Source organism: Battus philenor, unplaced genomic scaffold (genome assembly GCF_028537555.1).
Source record: "Battus philenor isolate CCGP_79_NKW_IND1 unplaced genomic scaffold, ilBatPhil1.0.hap1 SCAF_6, whole genome shotgun sequence".
NCBI lineage: Eukaryota > Metazoa > Arthropoda > Insecta > Lepidoptera > Papilionidae > Battus > Battus philenor.
Genome location: NW_027181726.1, coordinates 2,056,842 through 2,078,169, shown reverse-complemented (window position 1 = coordinate 2,078,169; position 21,328 = coordinate 2,056,842). Strand labels below are relative to the sequence as shown.

Below are 21,328 nucleotides of genomic sequence, written 5' to 3'. Positions count from 1 at the left end.
GGGATTAGTAGTCTCAGTGTTGTGTTCTTATACAGTATAACATATAAGGTGGCGACATCATTTAACCCTTAAATGCAAGACTTATTTATACTTTTTTAAAAAAATATTTATCTTGCGGATAAGTACATTAAAATGCAGGGCAAAAAAATAAATAAAAAGTATATAATATTTTTTAAACTTACTTTAAAAAAAAAACCTTATGTTGCATATATACGACACTATGCACTTACTCTCTCATTTTACGTTTAAGTGGTATGTTGCAGTTTTACATCATTATGCATTTAAGGGTTTAGCCCTGAGCAAAGTACCCGACTTCTCTCCCTATAACGCGATGACCTGCCACTGGCACGGAGAGTTTATGGAATGCTGAGAAGGTATGTCTGATTCCAATCCATGTACTTTAAGGATAATAAATCACGGTAGTCTGTTGAACTTGCCACGTCTTCTTTTTATAAAAAAAGGTCTAGTTCGGAATGTTCAATTCAAGGCATATTTTTTAAACCCTTTTTATGTCATGTTATGTTATGTGGTGCTGTGTTGTGCTGTGCTGTGCTGCGCTGCGCAGCACAGCGTGTTGCGTTGCGTCGATTTGTACAATTTAAATACCTTTATTTAAGTTGACTCATATTATAGAAATAATAGAGAAGCATAGGTTGTATTGTAACAGGCTCAAACGTTTTGTTTTTTAATAATTAAATTATTTAGCACTAAATACATGTCAAATAATGCATATTAATATAGTACACAAATAAATATACATATATATATATTATAAGACGTGTCTCTTTCTTCTAGTATTACAGAGTTTTTTTTTTAAAAAAAAACACTAAAAAATGCAAATTTATGTTTACACAAAACTATTAATCTGTTGACGTAATCGACCTTGTACACTCCGAACACGTTTTGAGCTTAAATACATAAATGGTATATGTTTAATTGTTACACGGCCTCCGTATAATCACGACCCGAGCCAATATTATTGACACTCAAGGACCAGTGACAGAAATACAATCGTTTCGTAACACTCATGGTACCGAGAAAACGCGCGAAAACATCGCATACGTGATACATTTTCCGATTTTATTTTCTGTGGGATTACCTCATTCGCGCCCTTGCTCCGTTGGCGGCTTCGCGCCAGTGTTGGGTCGACCGTCGAAGTGAGCGGATATATCGCCGGTCGCCAGCGTACGACCACGAACTCGCAACAACTCGCCGAACGAACCATGAGGACGAAATTAAATAAATTTTAAGTAAATAGTGTTTTCTGTGCTGTGCTGTGAACTCGAGTTTTATATTGACGATGGCTTTGTTTTTGTGTGTATTTTTATGCGCCTGCGCCGGTGTCCTAGGTTTCAATGTGGACATCCCTTCCAGGGTGGTTTACAAGGGAAACAGTGACTCTATGTTTGGATTCACAGTTCAGACTCACGTGGATGGCAACCGAAAAATGTAAGTAATAAAATTGAGGAAAAATTCGATAACAACGTATTTAAATTCATGTAATTTATTTTAAAACTCTTTCTAATTAGAAAAATTAATTATTTATGGAATGAAATCACATTTTCATATTTAAATACAAGACACACTTGGAGTGTAATAGAACAAACAACGCTGATAAACACAAGGTTTTAATTGCAAAGACGACTGCGTCTTCGTGAGTCACTGCACGCTAAATTTGATTTTAATTAGGAATTAAATCATGCCAAGTATAGGAATATTTAATCATGTATTTAATTATACTCTATTAATTATTTTTTATGATGTTATACTGAAGTTAATTAATATATTATGACAGTACAAAGAATAATAATACGCGTGAAATAGCCGCACACTTCTTTTACATCAGTTATTGGCGTATGAGATAAACAGTCGTTTAAGAAATTTGTCTAGGTTTTTAAAATTAAAAGATCATTGATCCCATCTTCAACTTTTTGGTGATAAATGTCGTTAAAATCGATATTTAAAACATTTACATTTTAATATTTAATTATATTACTTATCTTGACGTGTTTAGAATATGGTGAGATGAATAAATATATTTTAAATGTTCTATCCTTTCTTTGGTTTTAAAATCTGAGGCACGGGCTTCCAAAAAATATGGTCATAATTAACACGAGTAGAATAGATGGGTCGAATCAGCTGTAAACTTATTTTAAATTTAATTCGTGTAATATTGACAGTCCGGTTTTTTAATTCTGATATCTGAATTTAGGTTTATTTAAAATTATTAATTTATGACTTTGGCTTTATTGAATTTTTCGAATAAATTTAAAAAGTAGTAGACATGCGATTTATTTCGTATTTTATTTATCTTCTAATGTAAATGACTGACGAAAGATTACTAATTATTCCAGTTAAATTCCATTGTTGTGTATTCTTTACGAACCAAAAGAAAATTCTACCTACTTTCAGTATTCTAGATTACTTTGATTTCAATTAACATACATAAATATGTATATTTATATATATATATCTAACTCTCTCCCTCTCTCTCTTTCTCTCTCTCTCTCTCTCTCTCTCTCTATATATATATATATATATATTTATAGTAAAAAGGTTAACTTTTATCTTTTCTTTCTAAAATACAAAGTGTACTTCGTATGTACTTATTCGAGTTTTTGTTTAATAATCCAGTACAGAGCTAAATGTACATTTTTAGTCATAACCTTAGGAATCAATTGATGATGTCACCCAGCGCCTACGCGTTCATAAGACGTCAATATCACGGTCGTATCACCACACATCCTGTATGATTGTTTTTCGTAAATCATCAGCATTTGTTAACAATCTCTCTCGAGAATTCATACTTGGAAAGTCAACATTTATAGACCCATAAATAGTGCTACAAGACCATAGACTTTAAACTGGTGAACAGAAATATAGAATATACATCTGTCTCCGAAATTGAAATTAAAAGAGTACATCGTGTTTGTGTTAGTTGTCTTTCGTCTACATTTAACGAAAGTAATATTGTAACTTATGTTTTGTTAGGAATTAAAACTAATTATAATCATCATTATTTTAACTGTTGGACGTCCATAACTGGACATAAATAAATGAATTCAGCGTTATTTTTTACGATCTTAACATAAGAATGACTGGTGTATAATATGAAACGACAATTGTGTTGCAACGAATACGCAACCCCCGGGTAGCGAAGTAATATGAGATGAGAATTTTGAGACTAAAAACAAACGGAAGTTTTTTTCATCTACTAAATAAATCTTAAACCCGTGTGTATTACACTATTCGTATTCTTACATATGTTTTTTTTTATTATTTTGTGAATAGTAAATTTCGCCATTACTTCACTATTTTTACATAAAACGTAACCCAGTTTTGCAATATCCAAGGTTAACTAGTATAAATAGTTACAACATTAAATCTGTCTTTATACGTTTCTGTGTAAACAAGTTAATGACATTTCAAAAGTAAAGTCATGCAATGATATCCTGACGCGATATCAGAACGTCTATACAGTCTAGAAGATAACCTAAACTTCTGCTCGTTCTTAGAAGAAACATTTCGATAGAGTTGATTAATTATGTGTTTTTATTTTACTTTACAAAATTAGGGCGCCAGTTTGAAGTCTTTTATTTATTTACATTTCAATGTATCTCACAGATAATAAATAAAAAAGAAACAATTTATATAGAGGTATAAGAGGTCGTTTTATTGCTCGAGGTGATATCTACCAGACAACCTATGGAAGGAGATGGGAGAAATGAAGGAGAGGGCAGTTTAGGGTGTACATAAAAACACACTGATATCTAATATATAAAATTCTCGTGTCACGGTGTTCGAACTTGAACTCCTCTGAAACGGCTTGACTGATTTTTACCAAATTTAATATGCGTATTCAGTAGGTCTGAGAATCGGCTATTATCTATTTTCTATATCCCTAAGTGATAAAAGTTGTTCACACTTAAAAAATATTTTTTATTTTTTTAACGAAATTTTTTGTTTTTATTTTTTTATGATACAGCATACAAGAATACATACAACCATAAATTTTCACCCCTCTACGATCAATCCTTATTTTTTATTTGTAAATTAAAATATCAATTTTTTTTTGCAAAACAACGTTTGCGGGATCAGCTAGTATATATATACATATATACACATCTTTGAGCGAATTTTTAGTAAAGTTAATATATATGTAAGTTAAAGAAGGTCCGGTGAGTTGGCGGGAAACGTTTTGTGCACATGCGCGAAGGCTGTCGACTTGTTACAGCGTATCGCTCGCGGCTTTATCTCGAAGGTGACATCATCGGTGGATGCGAGACGGGCGCAACGGAGCGTCTTGGCCGACTGCCGAAATCGGCGGAGCTGGCGTTTGTTTGGGATATGAATTAGTGCAACCTTTGTTGTGATGCATTAAAATTAAAATAATTTATAAATAGGATTAGGATTAAAACGTTATATATACAATTTTTATTAACTTTTATATCATTTTGTATCATATGATAATCATTATATATATATATATATATATATATATATATATCGATTTTTTTTTATTATGAGCATCAAGTTACGATTGGCTCGGAACGCTGTCTATAGAGAAGAGTTGGCCAGAAATTCAACAGATGTTCTTTTAAACGATATTTAACAATTTTTACGTGTACATTATAATGTCAACCATCTAAATAAGTCAACAAATCATGTTCCACACGTTTCGATGAACTAAAAACTAAAGAATGTTGTTATGAGATTTATTTAATAATACACTTTTAATTTTAGATTTAAAACTACGAAAAGGAAGCTCTTAGATATCTTTTGGAAATTTATTATATACGGGTACACCTCGGTATGTCTATGAACCGCAATTATTGCCCAACTGTACGTGATATGTCAATTTGTAATTCTTGTTTTGAATGATTCCATATAAGATTTTAGTGAATTATCTGTGTCAGCTGGCACTTGTTTAAACTCACAAAAACAGGCTTTCAAGGTTACGCTTGTAGCGAAGTTATTCCAGTATGTGACTAACTTAACACGAATTTGTGATAACTTACCAATAAATAAGTTATAATTAATACGATATAAATTAAATAATATTGTATAGATTAGATTTCGTTTATAATAAAAATAAACTTTAGAACTTAGTCAATACAAGTTAAATTATAAGGGACCCAGAGAATAATGTCGCTTTCTTAAGTTAAATTCACATAACTACATTTTTAACAAGTTTTTATTTCTAATCAACATTATATTGACCTTCGTTATCAACAACCTTTTGGTATTTAGTATAAAAAATTTAATCCCGGTTTTTCTGTGAAATGTGTCGACAGAAACGACGTTACTTTACGGTACCCCTAATATTTGTTTCTTGTAAAAGAATAACTTAGATTCTTCGTTATTTTTGCTTTTCTCTAAAACAAATGTTTTGCTTTGGCCGATTTAGGCTTCGTGCAGTTTCATCGAAATTGATTTCACAGAACGGTGGTCTGTGAGACCAAAAATTCACTCTGGACGATCGTGTCTAGTTACATTGATGATATTTACAGAGAAGGAATATACCTGTGTATGTGTATCATCAACCCAATGGAGAGTTATGTCGGTTGCGAAGCGAGAACTATTTGACGGTAGGGGGAGACACGGGCCTCTCCTGACCACCCTCACTAGAACGCGGGCGAGGTGGCCACGACTGCCGATGTCTCGAGTACCAGCGTAGTGATTATGTGGTGCACCATACTAGCCGATATATGGGATTCAAATCCTAAAGCAACACAAATGTATTTCAATTATAAATTACTAAAATCACACGGAGTATATGACAAGATTTCCCGACTATCAATATGTACCTAAAAAAAAACTTATTTACAAACAGAAAATAAAAACATTCTAAAATTAAAATTTAAATGACATATACACATTTCGATGAATAACAATGAAGTATGAATTAAACTTGTTTATTGTCTTCTATATTCGAATTATAAAAATCTTGCTTTTTTTCTGCGGTATTGCATTTTGTACATAATTTATTTTAAAATATGATAATTATATCGTATTATTCTTGTAATTTACTGTTAGGACATACGCTTGATTTTAATTATTCGGTACATTCTGAATTTATTCTGATTTATTTCAACTGGTCAATGAGAACACGGTTTTCTAATTTACTATGACCTGATTGGTGCGTTGCGATGTCTGACAAGTATGAGTCACTATTTTCTTAAATGCACTATAGATTAAATATATGCCTTGTAGTATTAATTGAGGACTCCACAGTACAGACGTGATCACTTACTCAGACACTGCTCCCAATTCGCATCCAAAAAACGTAACCACGTGACCTTATGTGAAAACCTTAATATACCTCCGTTCAGCTTACCGGACCTTATCAAGAAAAAATCTACAGCAGATCCTTTGATGAGTTGGCCCGGCACATTGTCCTAAATCTCAAGGCATTTAGTCTGTAGCGCTTGAGCAGCGACTTGAAATAAAATAATGTAGCAACTAATATGTAATTGAGTATTCTAAATTTTATTGTTAATATATATCAATTTTAGCTGTATTTACCAATAAAAGAAAATTGTGTAAGAAAAATTGTAAAAAATTATAAAACGCTGTCGTGCCTTGCAGCTGGGAGAAGAAAGATCGGTATCAAATAGCGGCAACCCTCTCCCAACTGTCTGCGTTTAGTTTAAGCGAAAAATAAATATTGTAAAAAAAACACTAGCGATACAAATTAGAATTAATAAAAAAAGTAATAATTGAGGCGTAGTAGCGTGGTCCCCAACAACGTTAACAGGATAGTCTATTTAGATAGTGATTTTATAAGTGGTCGTTCTATGCTGCACTTGCCGTTCTATGGTTTCCATTTCAAAACCATAATGTCCCAGAATTAAACGCATATAATCAATTTAAAACTATTACAAATTCTCATATATTTTAGTCTCCAACACAATGTAAAAGAACTTAGAACAAGGAACACATATATGACGTGTTTGCGCTTGCAGTGGAGCCGCGTTCCGTCCGCGACCAATTATCGTTAATTAATATAAGACAGTTGGTTTACTTTTGCTCTCATTGCGCGTCTGTTGGCGGCGCTGTCCGCGCTATCGCTGTAATCAAATTCACCAATTTAATCTTACGAGGACGTTGTGTAAGTCGCATTAACGACCACAACGATCGCTTTGTATCGCTGGTCAATGCTCTCCGTCCAAAACGTCTTATGTCAATTACATTGATACGTCATAGATCGGCGACGATTTAAAAATGAATTTCAACCAAAAAGACTTTACTAACAATGTTTTCATATAGATGATTCTAAACATACCAGTAGTACATTGTTATTGAATAAAAAAAGAGTTACTTTCACTTCTTTTCTGATATCATGACACGTTTGATATCCGCAAAGATTTATTTTAAGTTTGAACATGAAAAGTGAATTAATTTTGATATGTTATCTGCCATTCTTCTGTATATATATGAAAATGTACACTAGAAACGTTTTTAATATTGATAATTATTTTTAATAATTTACATGTATTTGCACTATTTATTTTTTTAAATACACAAAAAAGTTTTTAGCTCATGTTTAAAAAAAGTAAATAGTTACATAAATAGCCGTATGGTTTAGCAATGACTATGTTATACAAGTTTAAGTTAAAACATTTTTTAAGTGTGTTAACGAGTCAGTAAATAAAAAAGTACTTATTATCTATATGATAATTTAAGTTTTATTTTTGTCGCTACCCAATGCTGTTGCTTGATGGCATTTTACAAAAACATAGCGTATGAAATATACACGCAGTAGTACTTTTTTATATCGTCTAAGATCGACCAAGTAAATCACAATTGGTGAATGCGATACATCAGGTAACGCATCTGACGTAGTTTTTGTTTAATTTATTAGCACTGAAATCCCTGACTCCGAAGAAGATGTAAAAGCCAGAACGTCTACCAGCGTTCAGCAACAATCAAATATAACCATATTATTTTAGCCCATAGACGTCCCCTGCGAGGCAATAGGCTTGTACATCAAAGATATCTAGGGGACGTTACATATACATATATATATATATATATATAAAATTTAAATCTTTCTTTAAAAGTATATAATTTAATGGTTAATAATAGTACGTACGTAATTTACATGTTTTTTAAAGGTCGACGTTTTTGAGGACTTCTTGTTGAATAATTATTGATGAAGAATAATTTTTTCAAATATATTTTTGTTCACGTTTCTTTTTGTTTCTTCAGAAGATCTTTCATATTCTTTCCTTCCTTTTATCCTTCATAATATCTTCCATTTCTTTGGTATTCTTCTAATTTTTCCATCTTCACCTTTTTCAAAATATCACAAATTATCTATCACTATATATATATATATATATATATATATATATATATATAGAGGCAGCGTTTTATATAATTATTTGTCAACGTCAAGACAAAAAACATCTACAAAATTGACAGAGAGATAACAGAACAAAAAACGTCTTGTCAAATTCATAAAATTGATTGCACACATGTATTTAAAATACCCTCAAACACTTAAAGACAATAAGTGATTTGGTCGCTTTTTAGGTTTGCGATCCTCCCCCGCTGGTTGCGAGCGAAATTTGTTGTTTAGAGGAACCGGAAACACGACCGGCGTCACATGTTCGACACATGCGACCGCTGCGCCCTTTTTAACTTTTTTTTTATCTAATTTGGCTTCGAACAGATATAGCCCCATTTGTGACGGGGTGGAACAGTCCGTTAATACATTGTAAACTTTGCTAATAAGTAAATTATTTACATCTGTTCGGATAATTGTTTTGTTGTCATTCCTAACTCTGTCTCCAATATAAGGATAAATCGACGAGGTAAATACTTACATTAATATTATCCAATGTATTTAATAAATAATTGACTAACCAATATTATTATATACATGTCATCAATTGTAATAATTACTAGTTCTACCTGCCACGTCGTCCGCGTGAAATTTAACAAAAATAAATAGTTTTTTTTTCTTAAATAAAAGTTGTTTAAGTTATTTAATATATCAGCTATCTGCCAGTATAAATCTTGTCGAAATTGATCCAGCCATATCAGAAATTATCCGGAACAAACAGACGGCCAAATAAAATTTTAATAATTGTTGTTTTATTATATTTACCGAATATATTACAAACAGACATACATTTTTATCTTTCAAATGCGATTTTTATTTTTCACATAATTCCTGAATTTATTGAATAAAGCTATTAAGATCAATAATAAATACGTGAAGATTAAAATAGGCTTGCCTAGAGTTAAATGTATGACCCTTTTAGAGAAGAAAAACTTCTACCAGAACGGTACAAGAGTTACTTATGTCTGATAGAGTTCAATATCTAATGGATTCAGGCGTTAGTTAGAGTTCAGACTAATCAATCTGACGGCTCTTGGGCTCCTAGATCCGGTGACTTTCCGTGATATTAGCTATGTTCCTAGCCTACCCTTGCCTCTAGTAAATGGTTACAGTTAACACATGGTTTGATTGTAAATGGTGTATTTTGTATATGTACACACATACATTTCTCACTCACGTCTTTTGATTAATTAGATTATCTTGCTTTCTGTAAGAGTTACTTCAACTGGTTAATGTGAATATAGCTTTCTAATAGTTTAGCCATGTGAGCTAAGGGGTAAAGAGGACTCTACCACTAGATGTCGCTGTTACACAAGCTAACGGCGCCGATAAGTAATGACAGGCAGTTTACAGTCGAGCCACGCGATTGCTTTTTTATCGCTCGCTATGGGACACTGCACCGCGTGTCTGTGATTTACGTGTTTATAACAAGTTCGATGTTGTTTGATTCTATTTAATGGTTCTCCATGGTTATCCAGCGTTTGATTGTTGGCTTTGGTGAGCGTACACTGATCTGAGAAGAGTCCGCAATAAACCAGAGTTTTAAAGTCACTTTCGAACATCCCTAATGCAATTAATTCTGAAGTTATTTATCGCTTAAAATACTTCAAACTGTTATAAGGATTTTTGACAAGTTTTGTTTAATAATCTTATTACAATGGTGTGTTGTAAAAACGTACAGTGTTGACTATAAAAAACTTTTTATATATAGCACAATACAGTGCATAAGTATAGATATAAAAAATAATTATGTAATATTTTTGAAAGCAGTAACTATTTTAATAACAGTTAAAGATAGCTTAAGTAGAACTTTATCTTAGCTAAAGTGAGAACAGACAATTGTAATTAGGCAAGTGATCCAGAGAATGCGACGCGATGGCTACTCAGTTGCGGGTTATCATATAACTTGCCGGCGGCCGCGCACTTGTTCACCGCACGATAACGCAGCTATTTATGTTACTCTTAGCGTCATTTATTCCGAACCCGATAAGTTATTGACTTAACAATTATCGAGTATCCATCTCCAAATTGACTAAGTACAATAAAATATTTTTTTATTTATTTTATTATTCACTAAGATCAGTAATAGTGATCGCTTTAGTCATCAGAATTTAAGAAGACAGATTATCATCTGAAAAGAAGAAGGTTTCTCATAGCATGATTGATATTCATTTTCAAAAAGCGCATATAAATACTTACTTGAATAAAGATATTTTGTAATTTGTAACTTCACCATGAACTACGTTATGTTTACTAGTTACCTGTAATTTTTTTATGGCCCCCACTATTGGGGGTCTCCCGTACCCCTAACTTTTTGGGATTAGGGAATTCATTGTTCAATAATTTTTTTTTTCAGTCTTTTCTTTATTTATCACTCTTTTTCACGTATCACAATATCTTTCATTTTTTACTTTTGTTCTTCACAATATCTTTCGTTTTGCTCTTTTATACCTTCTTTCTTTCTTCGCCTTTCTTCCATCATCTTCTTACTCTAACTCTTCTCTTTTATTCTTTAATTTTATCTTACATTTAATTAATCTTTATTTACACATTTATTTTACTTTCTTAATTCTTTATTACACACTTCTTTTTCTATTTCTTATTATTAGTTAACAATTTATTTTGTGCAGAGTTTATTAAGTACCTTATTCTATACAGTTTTATTTCTTTTAACCGTGTCACTCGCCACCCCACGAGCGAAAGATAGGAATGATGGGCTCTAGTTACCTGTAATTGTACATTAAACTTTATAAAAGTAATTTAATGTACTAATATTAGCACATTACTCATTGGCAATACAATTAGACTAATCCGGTAAATTGATTCCCACGAAACTACACAAATAATTCGTAAATGAATTTCGTTGTTTCTCACGTGTCTTGCAAAATTGCGAGCGATATTGTTGACTCTGGCTGGAAGAATGCGACTGTCGAAATTTAAAAAAAATCTACAATATGGTTACACAGAAAAAAAGTGTATGGTCGCTAATCGAGTAAATATTGTAGCGTCTATTGTCCAAAGCCAATGATAACATGTTTATTTTTATTTGAAACTAAATTGATAAGTCTGGTACGAGGATAAATATTTTATCATCCGTGAAACGGATTTTTGTTTCCGAATTATTCCACGCTGCTGCGTTTCAAAATTTATCTTGTAACAACATTTGCGAGTTCGAATTTTAAATTTATTTATGAATTAAATCATAAGATTCAAAATTTTTAAGATTTGTAATAATAGATAAGGCTTAAAGTTCACAATGCCTTTGTCTTTTTCTTTTTAGCCTTCCTCGACTATAAGTTTATACCGGGCTTTCTTACTTAACTCCACTTTTACATGTTTTGGGGAGCTGAAACCTCTCTTACTGACAGTCAACTTCGTAATAACATCCTTTCATCATATTTCTTCATATTCTTCTTTGGGACCAAATCTAGTGTCCGTTCCAGCAAGCTCCTGTATCAGGAATCTTGTTGTTTGGTAAACTTGCTGGCTCATTTCTGTTAGTCTTGCCACTTTTATGTACATTTTGTAAGGAGAACACTAATAAAGTCATTAACACGTTGTACGCCATGGTGGACACCATGTGTCCGACAGCATAGTCCCCTGGGGCCACACCATTAAATCGAAAATCGTAAAAAAAAAAATAGGCGACTTACGGAAACAGCGATTTACCCATTATTTTTCTGCGGGTCACATGCCTTGGTAAAAACAGTCGAAACACTGTCCGTTGGCTCCCTAGAGGCTTCTGAAGTGATCGAGGGCATACGGACACATGGTGTCCGACGCGGCCTCTTGGATCCAACATGATGGCAGTCACATGGTGTCCGTCGCGGCCCGCTGAACTAAACATGGTTTTTAGTCTGGCGTTCAACGTGTTAAAGATACTATTGTAAACTTATTAAAAAAATTATTATTAGCATTATTATTCCAGTTGGAACATTAAAAAACAATTTTATAAATTATTAACATATAATTATATGTATATACAAGATACAGAAATGGGAAAGTGATTTGTAAGAGACCAAGAGCGAGCGCGCCGCCGTGACCTCATTAACAATATGGCGGCCGCGGACGACCTCACCAATGTTTACTCACACGTACGAATAGCACGATACTGCTTACTTTTCAAACTTCCACGTATCAATGACGTCGGGAGGACCGCGTCTCCTATTTAGCTTTGTCATCTCATATTACAAGAAATTTGAGTCATCATCGCTATAAGTAACAGTACTTTATAACCATTTGGAACGATATACCGTAGACAATATTCGATATGTGTACGTGACCATATTAATATGAAATTAAAAATAATATAGCCCTAAAAACTCAATAATATGATGGTGGCAGTTGACCGCTATTCTTCTTTATTTATCGATTACCTAATAAAAAGATTGATAAAAATGGCTGCCATTTGTAATTACCGAAAAAAATATTTATCTATTTTATGACGGTTCAAATTTGGTGATAGATCGTAAAGTCTAGTACTTTCTATTAGGATGCAGCATCTAATTTTCTATATATATATATATATATATATATATATATATATATATATAAGATTCGTCTAGTTGTCGAGGTGGTTACTACTGTCGGCAATGAGGAAAAGGACGATACTGATCTTAGATTTACGGAATCCAGCAAAGTGTAAATAGATTATATCCCGTCGTTGATTTTTTTTCACAAGTATTTCTAAAAAAAAAAAAAATTGTAATTGTTTATGTTTAATTTACATTTGTAAAAAGTGTACGTAAACTGTAACAACACCAGCCTAATTCCCAGCGCCCGCGATACGGGCAAGTACGTGCGGGTTACTAATGCAATGCGTACAATACCGCAAGTGTTTTATTGATATGAGGGCACCCTGTAGAAATCATTCTGTACGATAAGATGTTTAATAATCCAAAGTAATATTAAATTAAAGTAATTGCATTTCGATAATTGAGATAACTCTCGAGCAGTGATTGCCCAGCTGTATTGGACTGAGACTTGCGTTCGTTGATCACGGATTCGATTTCCATGATACAATATTATACGCTACTAGCTGATCCCGCAAACGTTGTTTTGCAAAAAAAATTAAAGTTTTTAATTAACAAATGTAAGATAAGGGTTGATCGTAGAGGGGTGAAAATTTAGGTTTTGTATGTATTTTTGTATGCTGTATCATAATAAAATAAAAACCAAAAAAATTGTGTAAAAAATTAAAAATAAAATTTAGGGGTGGACCACCCTTATCACTTAGGGGTATAGAGAATAGATAGTAGCCGATTCTCAGACATACTGAATACGCATGTAAAATTTAGTAAAAATCGGTCAAGCCGTTTCGGAGGAGTTCAAGTTCGAACACCGTGACACGAGAATTTTATATAAACTATTAGATATACTGATTGCCACTAGTCACATGTTTTTAGAGGAAGAACAGCAACGTCCTCTGCGTACCAAGCGTAGTGGTAATGGTATATCTTTGGGGGAGGCGTATGCCTTGAAGTGGCGGTCTATTAGCCAAAAAGTGAATCGAGATAAAATTAATAAGATTCCATAGCGGTTAAAGTTACAATAAAAGGCATTGACGCTATTCGTAAAAACAAAACAGCAATCCGCATTTTTGAACAGGTATCTACTTTCAAAGGGCAAATTTGTTAAGAGCAAGTAAGACGAAAATAGCTGAAGAGTTTTCATTGACCCCAACGTTTATATTTTGGGCTTTTATACACGATCATCGAAACTCGAATAACAAGGGAATGGATTTTTTTTCTGAGTTTTCATTAGTAAACGTCATTGTTCGTTATGAGAACAGGACTAATTCTTCTTATGTCCTTCTTCTATATTAAAAAACTTATTTTAATTACGCTGTTGCGAAATAATGACAGTTGTCAAAATGCTTTCGCTCATCTGTCAATACGTCGGTCTACGCATGCGCAAAAACTAAGGACGCGCTGCGTATGATTTGTAGGCGGTTGTCAAAACCGCGTCTCACGCCGAAAAATATTATGAAATATAATAATGGCTAACGGCGTAAGTGACATATGTGTTGTTGTTTGTTAATTTGTATTAAATCTTTAGTATTGTGATGGAATATGGAATTAAAAACTATTCTATATCAATTTTGAATCAATGTTTAATATGTACAAGTGAGTGGTGAAAGTTTTATGTAAAAAATATTTCATTCGCATGACATAATTTATTACGGCGTTGGTGCATCTGAAGTTGTAAGTTGTAGTATAGTATTTTTCATCCAAGCCTTTTAATTTTTGTGCTCCAGCTCGCTAGGTGTTGTCTCTAACATTGCCTACCTAACCTGTTAAACTCCACCACAACGTTATACATATGCCATGGTAAGGACAGCTGATATTTTATAAGAATAACAATGATTTAGCTTCCAATATCTAAAATACATTTAAAATACAAGCAAAGAATTGAAATTATTAATAACACCATATTTACTGTACATCATAGATAGTTACTAAAAAAATAAACAGTTTAAATAAAGGTACAGGAGGCGGTTTTATGGTTGAAGTCGATCTCTGCCAGAGAACCTTTGGATGAAGACGAGAGAGATAGAGAGAGTGGATATTACTCATATAAGCCTTCAAAAGCTGCCCCATTACAATGACGTCATTATAGGCAGTGGTCGTCAGGCCACGTGGACGTATAATTAAACCTTCCATTTTGGTATTGACAATAAAAGTGTTCCAGGCCTTTCCTCCTCCTCTGATCTCTTCTCACTCTAATGTCGAAACCGTATATTCCACTATCGGAACATTTTTATACATTTGGACTCATCTATTATGTTTTGATGAAATAAATTCCTAGTGCTGAATTAATTGAATCAGTTTAAAGTTTACTTACATGGCTTGTTACTTTTCTCTATGTTTATATAAAACGTCAGGTGCAGTACAAATGCTAGTGTTCAATTAAACCACTTTTGCTTTATGGTATGAATGACGGTTAAATTGATCTGTTACATCGGTGACAGCCGTTCGCCGGTAATTGAGGGAGCGCTGTAATTGAGATGTGACATTGAACTTGTCGTTGCAGCGGGTGCAATTAGCAAATTGTGCAACACGTAATTGTTTCGTATTCATAATTGATAGGACCGGTTTTTCCATCCACTTTTAACCGCTCTCTTTTCGCCAGGCGTTACTGTGTGAGGTTTAGGTTATATTTTAATTAAGTATATTTTTATATGGTAACTCTTGATTGTAAAAAAACTTCAGTCAAATAGTCAAAGAACATAATAACGTTATATTGTGATGAAGACTACAATTTAATAAATATAAAAGTGGGATTTCCTTCAAACTCGTTTCGAGTCACATCCTACAAATATAAAGGATTATAAGTTCGATTACATAATGAACCATCAAGAAGTTCACACACAAGGTGACAAGACACGCCCAAGCAAGAGGGCGCACCGAATAGCAACTACCAGGAGACAGAAACAAGAAGAACAACACGACAAAACAAGACACTGACGACGACATCAACACCACCATCGAAGGAGAAAAGAAGCAGCAACACAGCAAGTTTCTCGCAGCGCACCGAAGGGCTGGTAGGCGGCGAATAGTATAGAGTAGAAAAATTTATATTAGCTGAGCAGCTGAGCAGCCCTGAAATCGACAAAGTTGTAAAAGCCCCGACAAGGCTAACAACGGAAACAACAACCAGAAATACAGAGTTACATAATAATTTATTCGATCTTAGTTCGCGGGTTAAAATACCGTGATACATTCTTATATATTTGTTACTTTTTGCATTAGTTATATAGGACAGTCTCTGTGTTCAATTAAAAAAAAAAAAAACTCTCCAACGCATAAATGGTTTAACATAAACAAACTGCGCAAACTCATAAAATCATTTATTCATTTTAAAATAATCGACAACGATGCATGCCCATGTGTAGGTTCCTTAGTACAGATCTATCAACGCTCTGTCAGGCACCCGGTTATTTAACTTTTCGAATCTCCTCAAAAAATGAATCCACTGCAGAGTATTTTGATGACCTGGTCCGAAACATTGTCTTAAATCTCAAGATATTTAACGGTCTGTGGCGCTTGAGTAGGGACTTCAAATAAAATATAAGAAACGTAAGTATTAAATGAATGTAGAATTCAATAATAGTCATAATTTTTTTTGCTGTATTTGACTATAAAAAATACATGATAAAAGACTGTCGCGTGAATCGCAGCTGGGAGATGAAAGATCTGTATCAACTACCGACAATCACTCTCCGAACTGTATGCGCTTAATATGTTAAAAAAAATACATTGTAAGTAAAACACCCTAACAATACAAATTACAATGAATTAAAATGGCATATATAGGGCACAGGTACAAGGGTCATAGATGTATAAGACAAAGAAGAAATAAGAAATAAGTAGTATATATTTCTCAATGTATTACAAACGCGAACAAAGCCGTGGGCATATGTTAGTATATTCAACACCGGGTCTCTACGGCACAAGTTTTTTGTGATAAGAAAATAACTTGAACCGCGTATTGCGCCACCTCGCCCCACTTCAGCCAGATGCAAACAAACCTGAATGCTAATGTTGCAATTGTTACGTAATTATGATCAATTGCACAAACTCGGGCTTTCAAATAAACAGCTATAAAAAATTATTTAAAAATAATGATGCAAATCTGTTTACATTACTACATTTCAATTTTTTTGAAACTTAGATTTACATATTTTACTATCATCTCTTGTTAAATCTATAACTTATAGTTTCATATTACTTTAATTACATGTTTACAAAATAAATTGGTGGTATAGCGATAAAATTCATTACTATACGTGCTAATAAAAAGACAGACAATAAGCAGATAAAGTTTTCAAATTAAACATCTTTTTTATTAATTTTATAATAATTATGGAAGGAAGAAAAAAAAACAGACGTTGAGATTTTGAAAATGAATCTTATGTATCTTGCAGTGGCCTTTCATTAGCTGTAAAGAGACAGAGATAGAGAGAGAGAGAGAGAGAGAGAGAGAGAGAGAGAGAGAGAGAGAGAGAAAGATCCTGAATTGTAAAATTTAATTTAATTAATTTTATTTATTTAAGATTGGCAACCAATAAAACACGACGAACAATCTATTTAAATTCATCCTTAAATCTAGAATTTTTTTATTAATTAATACTAAGTTACTTATCATTCATCGTTACGATTATTTCAATCATAGGATGCCCACTGCTGGGCAAATCCAAATATATCCATTAATTCCGGTCGGATCTAGCATCTTCCGCGAACTTAACAGTGTCGTCTGTCCATCTAGTGTTATCTATATTGGTTATATTTATGTTTTATTATCAGAACGTTCCGCATCATAAATATTCTTCATAGCAACGGTTCGTGAATGGTAAATATCTAAACTATTTACTGTCGCCTAACTGTAAAATAATTCAGAGTTAAAATACAAATGGTAAATCAAGAGAAAATAAACGAGGTATAAATAATTAAAACTAGCAAACAAAAAAATACAGTGATAAAGAATATATATCTATAATTATAGTATATAGTGATAGATAATTTGTGATATTTTGAAAACGGTGAAGAGGGAAAAAAGAGAAAATACCAAAGAAATGGAAGATATTGTGAAGGATGAAAGGAATGAAAGAATATTAAAAATCTTCCGAAGAAACAAAAAGAAATGTGAACAAAAATATATTTGTAAAAATTATTAGTAACAAGAAGTCCTCAAAAATGGGAACTTTAAAAAACAGACTGTAGGACTTAATTACATGTAAATTACGTACTTACTATTATTAACCATTAAATTATATACTTTTAAAGAGAGATTTAAAATTTTCCTTAAAATTCTGGAACTTTAATCATGACATATTTGCGGTTAGATCCTTAAGGAAGGTTTCATACTAATTTTCATAGTTCGATGTAATTGCTTATATAAACAAAGTTTATTTCGGTTAATTATATATAAATTACCAACACGATTACATTATTCACGAGACACAATTGACGCGCGAATTCGTAAAATCATTTAGCATTCGACGCAATTTAAATGCTGTTTGGGGAAAAATACATTTGTAAGTAATAAATATTCTTCGGAATTACGATGACTTATTATAATTGATAAATGGAATGCATTATGCCTTTGACTGTACCTTGGCCCAAATACGCGAGCGCAGATTCGAGTACGGCGAAATGTCGCATGACTTTATTGTACCATAGTAATTGAATTAAAACTCGGATGAACTTATGTGTCATGAATTCGTAGTTTTTTTTTGGCTTTTATATTTTATCAACACGGCAGAGCATTCTTAAATTTTTATTGATATTTATAATCGAAAACTAACAACTAGTTAGTTATTATAACAGTAGTACATGAAATATATGAAAGCTGCTAGCCAATTCGACTGTGTGCAGCTTCATTGAAATTGAGCCTGTGGAGAGGTCCGCGAGCTAAAAATTATAATTTGGCAGATCGTTTCCCAGTTACAACGAAGACGTTTCTACGAAGAGAGACTATACTCGTGTAGGTGTATAGTGCTCTGATTGTAGTGAAGTGTAGTGTAGCGTAGCGTAGTGCAGTGTAGTGTAGTGTAGGTTGGCAAAGCGAGGACTTCTAGGCGATTGTGTCGGTGTCTTGAGTACTGATGTATTGTTATTATAACAGGATTAGACTCAGATTTTCTTTATGGTATAGGGATAGTTGTGTTGACATTTCTAAATATACTGCATTCTGGGAAAGGACCTCGCTACCTATGATGATGTTTACGAATAAGTACATCCTGTTTTTATCATCATTATAGACATCCACAGCTGGACATAGGTCCATTCAATAATTTTCCAATAGGATTGATATGAACTAGATTTTATAATATTTATTAAAATTGAAAAGAAATATCGGTTCAGTTACGAGGAAGTAAGAGGTACCGTTTTAAGATTGCTTATTAATTGCTATACATAATCTGTTTTATGATCGATCGCGCCATTTTCGCCTGGTTTATGGCAAATGTCAGTAGAGCAGAGGCCTCTCTCCCGGTAAGCGACACAAGTAATAACTTATCGATAGCTTTTGCAATGTCGCCCTAAATATAAATACATATTTTTGGCTTAAGCTTTCACTTGTCAAGTTTAAAGTGTTCATGTCTGTTACGTTTTTTATATATTACAGTTTTATTTTTTTAAGTTAAGTAAAGATTGATGCTTTTATTATTAATCGAAGTCAATTTGTTTTATTTAAAAATAGGATCTCTTTAGAATCTGTTAAGGCTTCTGATTTATCATGTCATTGATTTAGAAAAGTAATAATATAAATTCGTAAAATCCTTATATAATGTAACGTAATTTCAGTTATATTAAAGCTAGGAAATGAACTATTGGATTTAGAATATTTGTAAAAATAATATATAAAATATGTATCTGTCTGTCTTTGCCTATCGCGCGTTTAAACCTTCGTACAGTAAAGGGATCCTTACATAGAGATAGAGAAGCTAAATTTATTTCTACTCTGATCTTTATTGGAATTTTCTGGAATTTTTTTATGACGTACATATCTTCAAATAGTATATAGGTTTCTCAAATTGTACGACATATTAATGCGCTTTTTAGCGTTAAAGGTGAAGCATTTGACCTCTGTTTCGCCTGATGCTAAGTGATGACGAAGTTAACGATGCTATGCTTGCCTAGAAACCTATTCACTCTAGTCTTGAAAGCTCCTAAGTTATAGTTGCCTGGAAACAATGACACCAATAGGTTTTTCTACTCCTTGGCTGTTCACACTGTAAAAGTATTAGCAAAACACTCAGTGTGGGTAGAAAGAATTTAAACTGTGTATGCATATGGTGAATCCGTATGTATTGTTATAGGATAGTAGATAAAAACTCTCGTAATGCGTTATACTTTTTCTGAATTACATCCTGTACCTTCTATCTAGGAGATTTGAGTAATTTTGTATCTACAAGCTATAAAAATGACAAAGTTTGACGGCAAATTTTTATGAATGGTAATTATATATATATTTTTATTTATAGTCTTATTTATAAATGTTGTTTGAGAAGTATTACGTATAATGAAATTTGAACTTTAATTTATGATACGTAAGCCTATGTTGCATTGCAACCTTATAGTTATATTAAAATAGATGATTTGTATGCTAGTATATTGGGAGCGATGATGCTCCGAACGTTCCTCAGTCGAGTCTGTTATTACTTCAAGGTCTCAGTAACCGTAAGCTTATAAATACTCGCGTGTTACGCAACACATTGCATTTATCTGATCGTAATTCGTACGAGTAGCGATTTCTTTAATGGTCTCCGTTCATTCTTGGAAATTGATTTTTTTTTATTTTATTTTAACGAGAAATAATTTAAACCTTAAAATTATACGCACTGCGAAAAGCTTTAAAACTTTTACACCTATTTCCAACCGCTGAGTGTAATGTGGACACTTTGAAAAATGTTACATTAATTTATTTTTTCTTTTGGCATGCCTTAAGCCAGTAAATTCATTCCGGTTAGGCAGTAAGGTTAGCGAGGACTCTATGGCATAGCTAATCAAAGACAAGGAAGCAAGACCAACGTTTCTAAAAATGTGCAGAACGATTACGGGAAACGTGATAAAAAGAGCATAAAAAGATCAACCAGAGTTGAGCTAATTCAAAAATTGTTTATGTAGGAAAATATGTAAATAAAATAACATATAAAAATGTATACCTAGAATAGATCAAAAATGTGATATAGAATAAAAACAAAGAAATTGTAATTGTTAAGGAATGCGGAGAAGAATGAAAGGCATCGAATAAAAGTAAAAATGGATGTGAAAGGGAAATAAAGAAGAATTGCAGAAAGAAAGAAAATAAAGGAATGAAAGATCATAGGAGGAACAATAGAAGAGCGCGAAAAAATATTAAAAACAAACTCCCTGTCCCACACTAGATAGACTGGTACGAGGGGTCCCCATAGAAGGGGCCTTATAATAATAATAAAAAATCCAATAAATTATGTTAGAAAAAAAATAATTTTAA

The 21,328-nt window shown here is 32.6% G+C and overlaps 1 protein-coding gene across 2 annotated transcripts in view; it reads left to right on the top strand.

Moving 5' to 3' along the window:
- The first annotated feature begins 1,116 nt into the window (after positions 1-1,116).
- if (inflated) overlaps positions 1,117-21,328 on the top strand; it is a 161,015-nt gene continuing 140,803 nt past the window's right edge. For both annotated transcript variants that reach the window (XM_068773391.1, XM_068773390.1), the window contains exon 1: positions 1,117-1,449. In XM_068773391.1, the coding sequence (XP_068629492.1) occupies positions 1,301-1,449 (149 nt within the window). In that variant the 5' untranslated portion in view covers positions 1,117-1,300. The remainder of the gene's footprint in view (positions 1,450-21,328) is intronic.